The 12,343-nt window shown below is 38.0% G+C and overlaps 1 protein-coding gene across 2 annotated transcripts in view; it reads right to left on the reverse strand.

The window, feature by feature from the left end:
* wry (weary) overlaps window positions 1-12,343 on the reverse strand; it is a 565,654-nt gene that overhangs the window by 167,996 nt on the left and 385,315 nt on the right. For both annotated transcript variants that reach the window (XM_065232870.1, XM_065232868.1), the window contains exons 4-6: window positions 12,069-12,235; window positions 10,988-11,106; window positions 173-326 (exon numbers count right to left, since the gene is read on the reverse strand). In XM_065232870.1, the coding sequence (XP_065088942.1) occupies window positions 173-326; window positions 10,988-11,106; window positions 12,069-12,235 (440 nt within the window). The remainder of the gene's footprint in view (window positions 1-172; window positions 327-10,987; window positions 11,107-12,068; window positions 12,236-12,343) is intronic.

Raw genomic sequence — 12,343 nt, forward strand, 5'->3', positions numbered from 1 at the left:
GCAAGTTAAGATTTATTGAATTTAAAAATAATCATTTTTACTGGGCATTTGTGAAGGCATCAGCAAAGTATTCTTGAAGCATTTCAAATATCTAGTCCCAAATCTCAACACCTGCATTTGGATCGTTCCGTAAATAAGTCATTTAGGTGGAATTTGAAAATATCAGACTTACCATAAGGACACAGGCACTGGTAGGCATTTCCTTCGTGACCCTGAGAAAGATCGACGCAAATGCCATTGTTTGTACACGGGGATGGCGTGCAAGCATCAATCTCCTCGCAATGAGATCCTGCAAATCCACTGCAGCACTGGCACTCGTAGCCTTCCTGTGGAATTGAAAATAGCGGTCAGTATTAATATTTCTGCAAGTTTTCATGAGTAAAGGAATGGCTTGATGATCAACTTCAAAATTCTGTTTAGGTTTTAGTGCCAACCATGGTTAAAGGATACGCCAGTTGTTCATCCATCAAACACTCTACTTCAGTTTGCGGTCAGCTACTGCATAATGGATGAGCAGCAGTGCGAAACCATACATGCATGACGAGTCAAACAAACGGAGGGTGCTTCCATTTCAATGCAAAAAAATGCTTAGAGCTACGGAAGAACTGAAAAATGAATTAGTATTCCGGTGTGCATGTTGGCATGTCGGTTTTAGAGGTTTTCAGTTAGAATGAATGTCAGTACTCCGCTCTGTCGGTTTTATTCTTTGACGGGTCTTTTTGTGAGAGATGTCCTCACTCCCCAAACAACAACTGTCTTCTCTGCTGTCGTTGAATGATTGCATGCATTCCACTGTGAAGTGAAACCAATCACGCTGAACGACAGCGGCGTAGTGAGGACCCGTGGACCGACAGAATGAATTTGAAAATCACTTGCTGCATCACCGTCTCACGCTTCAAAACACTAAGTCAATCGACAACCAATCCGCTTTGGTACGGTGAATTCTGAGTGGACCCATCATCATCCTGACCTGCCGTCGTCCACTCGACAAGTCCGATATTCTTCCGGCGATGAATGAAGATTCACCAAAATTGCACCTCAATTGCGGTCCTATAAGCCTGACAAAATCGAACATTCGTTCGACACCATCACCGTTCGTTCGTTGTGCTTCGAGGTGGAACAATACGACAGTCTAATGAGGAAACTACTTTCGTTCTTCGGCTTGTGGATGACCTCAGCCATTCATATGTACTCAAACACAGCACAAAACTCTGACAATGCGAGTCACCCCCTCCGTCCTTCTACATACCCGCACAGAACATAATGGACCCCCATCGAGAGGGTGAATAGTGAGGGTGACTACTGCGGTAGACAAAATGATGAAACGGATTTTCACCGCCTTTTCCCACATACAGTACCGGCCATAAGTGTACAATTTTGTGAATTTGTTTACCCTTCAAATGCGATCCTTTCCAGGATGAACTATAGAATTCATGAAATTTTGATCAATATTTATCGGTATAGTTTGATGCTTGATAAGCTAAGTATTAAGGTAGTTTGATGATGATGGTTCCCCTGCTTACCCCAACAAAGGTTTGAGCTGGGCGATTTCTCTTTCATATAATTAAGTATAACACCTGAACCAGATTAGCAAACAAAAACGAACTGGTTCCAATTACAGATATAAATTCCTTCTCAGTTGCTTCATAGCGATATAAATGTCACCTCTTTGTTCACTTTTTTGTAAACCTTAAATATTCACAAGCATTCCCAGGGATCAAGAGTTCATGAAAAATCAACAAAACATTCTAATACACTAATAACCCCGTGTCGTAATTTTCAGCAACGTCAGGAATGCAAGCGAACACCCGACATTCAGCCAGAAATCTTGCTACTAATTCAAGGCATCTAATAAGCTTCACCCAAGTAGCACCTGTAACCTTTTTTTATAAGAGAGAAAGAGGATCATTTTACACAATTATTGCATAAGGTAACCGTGAAATACATATATGCAGCTATATATCAAGTAAACATGAAGTTACGTCATGACCTTCTAAGTAACAGGACACATTAATGTCACACAATGGTCATTTGTAACTACATATTCAAATTGTCACTATGTTGAGATCAAATTGCGACTTATCTGGTCTCAATGATGACACAGTGTAACCTTGTTGTGTCGATCTAATGTTATTAATTGGTTGAACTGTAACTGAGTTGCTACACAACTTCGTGCGGAAAAGTTGTTACGCTGAAACCTTATTTTTATGACGAATATGTAACTTGGCAACTATTGTATGCCGCATGACAGTTACGTTTTCGTTGCAACGTGACCTTAATAGACGCATGTCTCCAGATGGAAACTCAAATGTAATATCTATGATCTACAAAAATGAAAGCTACACTGCAGCTTTGAAATGTTTCGCCAAACACAATCTAATTGTTTGTTCATAGTCTTTTTTTAAATTAAATCCAAATGGTAAAGTATTTTATTAATGGTGATGCTATTGTAGGAAACCAGCTGGTTGTAAGGTGCGATAAAATTAGGGACTTAGGAGTAATTCTTGACTCGAAGTTGACATTTGTAGATCATGTGAATACCACAATTCACAAAGCAAATAATATGTTGGGATTCATAAAAAGATTTAGTTACCATTTTAAAGACCCATATACCATCAAAACACTTTATATAGCTTACGTGAGATCAATTCTCGAATACTGCAGTGTGGTTTGGGCTCCATACCATGAAACTTATATAAATCGTATGGAATCAGTTCAAAAACAGTTTTTGTTATTTGCTCTTAGGAAACTAGGCTGGACCTCTTTTCCCCTGCCTTCTTATGAGTCCCGTTGCATGTTGATAAACATTGAAACACTTAAAAAACGAAGAGAAATTTCCATGATTTCCTTTGTCAATGATATTATCTCACAACGCGTAAATTCAGAAAAAATATTAGCAAGATTAAATTTTTACGTACCATCACGCATGTTAAGAACTCGAAATGTATTTGAACTGTCACCTCACAGAACGAATTATGGTAAAAATGGACCAATTAATAGAATGATGAGAGTGTATAATAATTATTGTGAGCATATAGATCTAACGATGTCTAAAGATACAGTAAGGAGAACACTAACTTCTAGGATTTCATCTCGTTAAGTTTAAAACAATTTTTATTTTTTTAGATATTTGTATATGCAGTCTACATTTGCTGACAATTTCAAATAAAACGTATGTTTTAAAATAGCATGTAAGGCAACAGCACTATTGTAAAACGGTCTACACTGATTGACGACAAATAAATAAAAATACTGAACCTTAAGGACAAATTAATAGAAACGTGTTTTTATTCTAATCTCAAGAAATTTTTCATATCATGAAACTTTTCAAACCAAGTGTACACAAAATATTTTTTTGTTTGAATCATATAAGACCACAAGAATGATATTAATTCAATTAATCTCCCAAAACTCCAAACTTCACCCTAAATATGAAACTGTTTGTTTTTTTTTTTCTGATACGTGTTTTTGTTACAAATATCTCTTATGATTATTATAATTTTACAAAGCCACAAAATGATTATGCCTTAAAAGTACTCTGAAAATCAATATTCATCACCAAAATTAAACCTACAATCAAAGTTACAAGTTAACTTATTTATGATTGTATGTAGTCCAATATTGCTATTTCGTTACTGCTTCGTAACTAGTTTTGTAACACTGAACTGGTTACATATCGAATCGCATCTTGCGTTTTTTTGTTGTCATTGATGTTGCCTTCATGGTTGCTTTGATGAATTTAGGACACATAATTTGGTCACAAAATAGTAGCAGCAACTTTTATGTGACAACATGTGCTACTTTGGCAATGTTCAATTTTTTTTATGTTAAATTCAGTCTCTCCTTTGTAGACTACAAAAAATTACTGTTTTTTTTTATAGCTACACGCAAACCAAAAAATTATTACAATGAATGTTAGATCCATTTTCTATCATCCTCTGTTCATGAACATCACAGCGAATGTTATAAGTTGATCTATCAGGCAATGTAAGGGTTTTTTGTCTTTTTTATTTCGTGTTATATCTACGCTTTCGACTGTACCAGTAAGCTCTTTATTTATAACATTGTTATAACGACGCACGCACTTGCCTCGAACCTCTCTAGCAGTAAAAAGCATACGAAGTCGAGTATGCGAGAAAATGAGCGATTTGTGTTTGCTTTTAGGTTCTCCAATTCAGGAGCATGGAGAGAGCAGTGGAGAAAGCACAGGTCTGATAATCACAACGTTCGTGGCTCGAGTCCAGTCGGCAATCTCTTTCCTATTTTTCTTTCGACATAACCAATTTTACTCACTAATACACTCTACATTTTTCGGGTCTCCAATTTTCTTGCATTGGACCGCAACTAGGTATATCACATCCTCGGTTCATGCGGTCTACACTAACATCCTCTGATGATGAATCCCACATAATTGTAAGTGAATCTTACCCCGGTTGGGTGTACTTCTATTAAATCATGTTTGAAAATCCATCATCACCATCGTGCGGACAAAATAGTTTTTGCAGTACTACAACAACTATTATAGCCTTTTTAGTACTCACTGCCCTTTTTTAGTACTTAATCATCTTTTTAGTACCTTTTTTACCTTTATTATGGAGACTTTCAGCCGTGGGCTCGTTTGTCTCTGCTTTTAGTACCTTATTTAAATACAATGAAGCAAGTAATTTGATTATGAACTGATTTTTGGAAATCTAATTGTTGATTCAAAATAGTGAACGGCTCCGTAATGCTATCACGAATGAGTCTAATTAAAAAAAAAAAACTTGCCTAATGGAAATAAATTGTGATTTATGGTATCCGCATTTTAGGTATTTTTGAGTGTTAAGTATTGAACAGAGAAAAAATACCATGGTACCATAGAACGTTATTGAATGTTTTTGGAAACGTTTCGCTGGTTCCAGAACTAAGGCCGGAACATATTCCGGCGAGTATGGATCTTGAGACCAGAAATTTTCAAAAACGTGAAAAACCCACCAAAATTCGAAAAGAAAATCAATAGGAGTCATGATGAGTAACCAGCACCATGTGCCATTTTGCGAGTATCCCCTGGGAAGTGGTAAAACCTTTTGAAATCAAAATCCATCGTGCGACACATTAAATCACATGAGAATTCAGAGCCATAACCATTGGCGTTCATATCGAGGATCGTAAGAACTACATCGGCCTCATCCAGACTTGTTACAAATACGCTAGGGGAAGTGAAGAGTATCTGTCATGGGTCAAATCTTATGATGCGATATTTTGTTTAACATTCTTAATTCAATAGAAGTAAGTCTTAAAACATAGCTGTTACGTTGATTTATAGTTTATTTAATAAAATCATATTTTTTCTTAATGTTACTGGCTTGCGGTTACTTTTCGTGGTGGGACAATTTGACAATTTGGTATTGTTTTACATATTTCTTGAACAAGTCACCTTTTTTTCAATAGCACAGCTTAAAAAATCATAGGAAGATATACTGAATAGTGTTACTAACTCAAAATTGATAAAAATGCATATGGGACTGACTTGTGGTTACCGGCAGTATGGTAAAGGGTAAACCTTTGACTTGGGGATGCAAATATAACGGAAACGGAAAAAAGTCATACTTTCAATTGCGTTGGGGCTTGGTGAACTTGTCGGAACATCTCGAAAATTCTATGAAAATCTCGGAAGTTCTATGAACTGTTTGGAAACTGGTTCCAATTTCACGAGCCGGCCGTGTGCTGACTGATGACTTTTTTAAGGTCGAATATAAAAAGAAGTCCTGAACGTTAAATTTCCCTAGCGCACACTAGCTGCTGCTAGAGGGGGGTGGGGGGGACTCCTGGTTATCGTTCAAAACACCAATACTGCTCTTAGCTAATTGAAATGCGTCTTAGCACACGGACGCCTGATATTGAAAGAGGCCGATTTTGGGCAATGGCCGTTCTATCTCCCAATTTTCCTTCATCCCGTCAGCCTTGTTTTGTATAGTTGTTTGTAGCTCTATGGTGGACATAACGTAACGGCACAACATTTTTACAGCGATACAGAACCCTATCACTTCTGAGGTATACTGCTGTTTTTGCACAAGAGTGACTACACACATACTTCTGCGTGAAGTCAACGATTTACATAGTTGAAGATGCTAATTTCAAATAACAGACTAAAGTGGTAATGTTTATACGATAGATGGAGGAGATGAAAGTCTAGAGTTGATAGTTCCGTTAGAGTACGACAGTGTGAAAATTGCATAGATAGTAGATAGCGAGCTAGGACAACTTTTAAGGAAGGTACAAATCGGTTTTTTCATCTCTCTTTACCAAACTCCCCCTTTGGAGAGGGATGGTGAGGGGTGTGAACGCTTCATCTTTTTTTGCCAGTGGTGGCGGGGGGACACACACCCCTCACCATCACTCTCCAAAGGGGGAGTTTGGTAAAAAAAAACAGCTCAGCTGTCAAATATTCCAAAAGTGTAACACAGCAACATTTTTTTCCTTGATGCCTTCCTACCGACACCAGGAAGGCAGCTCCCACACCTGGACCCTACCTATCGACCCATCAACTCATGAACCGGGGACCAACGGGTTTACTTTCCTTTCGAAGGAAGGCGTGATCAGAGATGATATGCCTTAGAACATCCCGGCGGCGCCGACTGGGATTTAACCCAGGCCCTCTGGGGTGAGAGGTAATCATGCTTCCCACTACACCACCGGCACCGCTTACAGCCACATTTCCGTAATAGAAATGTAGACTACAAAAAAATACAACCGGAAAATAAATATCCTTAACCGAAGACTCAATTGAAGCCAGAATTAACTGGTTGATGTTATCGACATGATTGGCTGGATTATCAGTAGATTATCACTCAGGCTGTGCCGGAAGCACCTGTTAACCTACGATCTACGAAACAACTGTGAAATGGGGTGCCACCATGGAATGAACTAGTATAGAGGTTTGCGCTGGCAGGCAGTTTTCAGTTACTTTTCTGACTTCAGTTTTCTACACCTTATCTTGCGAACTTCCATCTTATTTGCTATTGTTTTATAATGTTGTCATGCAAACTAGGTCTTCAAGGAAAGATTTTGGTTCAGTGCTCGAAATTCCCAAAGCAGCTGTCAGTGGCGGTTATCCGTTTCGGTTGGCAAATATGACGCCAAATGCTAATTTTTCTCTGAATAGGCAATATGTGTTCGCCCACCTGTACGACTGCGTCATGTTTACCTGATATTTGTCAAATAACGTAAATATTTACTCGGAAGACAACTTCCTACAACAGTAAGCCAAGACCCACCGCAATAAGCTAATTTTGCGTGCCGGTCACAAAGTGATTTGTTTTTTGAAGGATAGTTTTATCGCCGGTAGTTGTCGCCTGTGTGAGCATGTAGGAAGGATCTCATTTTGAATATTTACGGGCAACAAAAGTTCGTCGTTCAAATCACCGTATGTGTTCAGCGCTTTAGTGATATGTATCTAGCAACTATCTATTGTTTCGTTTTAAAGGCATAAGTACAAGTACCTGTAAAAATGCTCGTAGTAATTGACGTATACTACAGCTACTCAGATTTACTGTTCTGTTCATGTGTTTAGTTAGAGGTGCTTCCTTTTGAAGATTATTTTGAAAAGTTCTTTTTGAACATTATTTAAGAAGCTTCTATTAAGAGCTTGCCAGTTGGTACACTACTATAACAAACACCAATATTTGCAGTCTGTGCTGATAAAAATCATTCCTTCCAAGGTGACTACATATAGGTGTTCTAATATGTCAAATTCATGATTCAGCCATGTTGAATTTTTGTATGGGACAGCGACCGAGTTTGTTTACAATTTGCTCTAAAACCGCAGTTCCTCCCCCCCCCCCCCCGCGACCTCCTCGCCCATATATTATACCCACCATGATTCCTTCTATACTCAACTTAGCTGAAAATGAAGACAACCTTAGCAGATAGACCAACTACCTGCGTGAATTTGAATTTTGACATAAACACATTCTCTTGATCCAGGCAACCTCTGAGCAGAGACGTTGATAGAGACGCGCAATGAAAATTTCTGTCTAAACAGCAGCACAGTTTTTGAAGGATTGCTTGACAATGTCACTGGCAACCATGTTTCTTCGAGTAGCTTCAAATGACTTTCATACAGTGCCGCAATGTTATTGAGAAAATTTGAACGTTCGACCGGAATTGACAACATTTTGCAAAAATAAAGCGAAGACGAGAGATGACAGTCGCTCCAAAATAATTTTTATTACCATAAACTAAATAAAACGTTCCGATTGGAGTTTTTTTTTAATCACTACAAAGTTTTTGAAATTGAATCAACAATAAATAAATAAATAACAGATATCAAATATTTCGTGAAAATAATTCAACATGCTATCATCATTGAGAACAATACTCTTTGCTGGTGAATTGAGCGAACAGTAATATTTATTTACTTTACTCGTTTGGTTCAGCATTTGACGCTTCGTTTGGTTCTTCTTGCTTCAGTCTATGCGAGTCTCTATTTAACGTCTCTGCCTCACAGATTGATGGAAAATTATTGCCTCATGCTGAATTGTTGATAACATCGAGGTTTTAGGCTCTGGAGTCGACAATATTAAAAATAATCATATTGCCCTAAATGAATATGATTATTTTGCTTTTGAGGATTGCTGCTGATATTGATAATTTTGGGCTGGTTAGTCAAGCAGTGGTGAATATCAACAAACGCGTATTCGTTGATGTTTGATGAACCCATTTGTTCGTTGTGCTCGTACTTCACAGCGAAGATATTCACCACTGCTTGAAATTGGGTTGGAGTGCTACACCTTGCGTGTGATGATAAATGAGACAAACAGGCACTGCTTGCAGTACAGTAAATCTGAATTGCTACGTAGTGGTGAGGTGCTGAGATGGAAGACTGGTGCAACGTGAGCGATATTTTATGGGTGGGACTCGGGCTCGATCATATTCGAAAGTCCAAGAAATAATTCCAAGAAGGTAATTCTATTTCCATGCCATCGTTTCATTAAATTTCATTAAATTTTATTGTAGTCATTTAAACCAATACCAACAATCAATGTTTTAGTAGCACGACATGCACTAAACTAAGGACACACGATAAACCACTACACATCAAATTACTGTTTTAGGTCGTTTGCTATCTTCGGGCTTGGGTTCACATGAGAGAGACACTGTTGAATACGATTATGCGCGAGTGTCATTGGGTGTACGTAGAGGAGGAACCAGTCCGATTACGTTTGTGCAAAATCTACAAGATCATGACTAGATCTGAAGGGCCGATTCAAACATGTCCTGCACCATATGTTACGTCTATTTGCAGCCTAATTGTGGGATTATTATCACTAAATTCTTCAATAAGAACACAATTCCATGACTTCCAGATCTTTTGTTTGCTTTTTCCATAATTCCTCACTTGACATCAATGAAAAACGCATTCGACAGATAGGCAGGCTTTATGCCTTCTACGAATACCGCAACTTTACACCATTCAATGAATAAATCATTTTTATACTAAGTTCGTATTCTCTCATTTTATATAGACCTATGCGTCGGGCAGGAGAGTTGCGATTTAGTGCAACGTGAGCGATATTTTATGGGAATGGAACGAGTGCTCGATCATACTCAAAAATCCCAGTTGAATAATTCCAAGAAGGTAATTCGATTTCAATGCCATCGTTTCCATACATTTAATTGAATGTTATTGTCATCACTGGATTCGAACGAATACCAACAATCAATGACGACATGCACTAAACTAAGGACACACGATAAACCACTACACATCAAATTACTGGTCGCAGTGGATTAATGCCCCGTTCAGAGGAAAAAAAAAATATACAAACAAGGTGTTTGTAAGGATGCTTGCTATGAAGAAGATTGTGGGTTCTATCCCGGGTTTATTCTGATCATGAAGATGCTTCCTAATTTGTTTCTAAACATGACCACATGATTTAACAAAAAGATTCATGTGACCGGGCTTCAATTATCGTCGTTCGTTATGGTTTGTTGTGGGAGCTCAGTGTTCTACTAGCAACCGTTTTTTCTTACTGCACCAGCAAATGTAGGTTGCCTGTAGATTTGCGTTTTAGCGTAGGGAATTCAATAACTTTGAAAAACTTCTGTCATAAAAATTACATGCACTACTTGAATACATACACTCAATTCTGTTTTTATGCGTTTTTTTTTTCTTCACCTCTATTTTTGATCGTGAGATCTCAAATTTCACCAAAAACTAATGCAACTTCACACTACGAAAAATTCTTGAAAATTTTGGTGCCCTGAGACCAATACATATAAGCGGCCCTTTTGACATAAGAATCAGTTGAAAGAAACGAGAAAATCAATTCAATCAAACGTTTTCTTCGTCGAGTTGCTTGTGAGAACACTTATTTTTATATGAAATGTTTGTTTACGTTCCATAATTTACGTCCAATATGTATTACGTCTTACGTAAAAGTAGTTATTGCTAAGTGTGTTCTTTTAAAAAAATCAAAAAAAAAATAGCAATGGTGCGATTCAAAATGCTGAACCCATTCTGCATTAAGGCAAATAAAAAAATCACGAGAAGACAGAAATAAATTTACTCAGCCATTCATGATCATATAAACAATTGAAAAAGTACTTTAATTTTTTGTCACTGATACATATAAATGGAGTGTCATATATCAATACAAGCTTACATTATAGATCGTGTAAATGTATGAGACATTTCATGAAATATTTCAAATATGGTTTGCAACCATCCATCTTTGTAAGCAGCATTTCTTTCAAGTTGCTAGTTTACATGGAAAGGAAGTTAACATGCATGCATATTTACTTAACCATTAAAATTCAGAGCTTTTTCTGTGTACATTTAATTTATAATTTTTTCGACCAGCAAGCACATTTTTCAGTTATGAGCTTTTTTGGAGTAAACAAAAATCACAATGTTATGTCTTATTTGCCCGGCACTGTACAACGGTAGATGGGGCGAAGCCATCAAGTGGACGAAGCCTCCATTTTATGCAGTGTTTGCACTTACCATCGAATTGTTGGAGAAGCATACACCTTTTCCGGAGCAGTCAGCATTTTCACCGCAATTATCCGACTTGACCGTCACTTTTAGACGTACGCACTGATGACCCCACTGTTCCGAGACCACTGCAAGAACAAAAGGAATACAAACACACCAAGATTAGAGTTAGGCGGAAGGTTGGTGGAGTGATGCTGTACTTATATGCATGTGAGGTTAATTGAAAGTCGATTTTGGGATAGTTAGAACCTGCTGTGATAATAATGGAGGTATAAGTGCAAATGGAGATTGTCGGCTGTGATCATAGCTGCTTCGGAATGCTCAGAAGAGATCAAATATTTTTGCATGTAGAGCACAACACAGTGTTTGATGGGTTGTATTAGGTAATTGTTTGATAACAATGCTGACGTCCCAGTATTCGAGTAATTTTTATGTATTTTGTCGTCCAAAGTATACAGAAAATGAATGCATCAATAATTAGTATACTTGTCTGTACTTATCTCTGGAACATAATACCCAATCGAGGTAAAATTGAATAGAGTTGCATTAGATTCTGACACGAACACACACACTCAAAGACGTAGTCCTATATCAAAATTAAGATCTACACATCATCAAAGCCAGCTGTTGAATTGTCAACTGTAATCTAACAAACCATCTATCAACATCGGGTCCGAATAACGTAAATTGCTCTCTCCAACAACACTCTCATCATCGTCCTAGTCGCCGGTCGTCAACGTTATCATCATAATAATCATCATCATCATCATCATCATCATCACCATCATTTTCGAGTTGTGCACAAGGAAGCATTTAGTTTATCCGTCAGCTCAGTCAGTGTCTGTGATGCTTGATGCTTGCTGTTTCACTTTAACAGACAGAAACGGTTTAGTCGGAAGGAAGCACAGAACCAGCAAATGACACAATAATTAATGTTCCGACGTTCCGGATTAAAGAGCATGGCTTATGGTAAAGGACGGCCGGTGCCGGAGAGGTGCCAAGTGGTCTATTTATTATTACAGACATCGACATCGAAACACAGAGACACAGAGGTTTGAGTTTAGTGACAAGTCAGTCAAATTGAACTTACCAATTAGCAGATTAATTCCTTCCGTCAGGTCCTTATCGTATAAGGTGACCAGCTTCTTGCCGTCCACTAGCAGTGGGGTGATGTCGAGCAGGACTCCCTCGGTGATGTCACAATTTTCGTGCCCAAGCCGTGTCACCTGGTAGACTGCCGGTGTCGTATGATGGGCACTGATTTTAATTGGAAAAGTGCAAGCGTGAAAGTAGGAAAAATGGAATGACATGAATTATAGGTAGTTGCTTGTACGGTGAGATGTTCATGACTTGCTGAAAATTGAA

The sequence above is a fragment of the Ochlerotatus camptorhynchus genome, unplaced genomic scaffold (assembly GCF_037179485.1).
Source record: "Ochlerotatus camptorhynchus isolate MF236.1 unplaced genomic scaffold, CSIRO-AGI_Acam_v1.1 ptg000379l, whole genome shotgun sequence".
In the NCBI taxonomy this organism is placed as follows: domain Eukaryota; kingdom Metazoa; phylum Arthropoda; class Insecta; order Diptera; family Culicidae; genus Ochlerotatus; species Ochlerotatus camptorhynchus.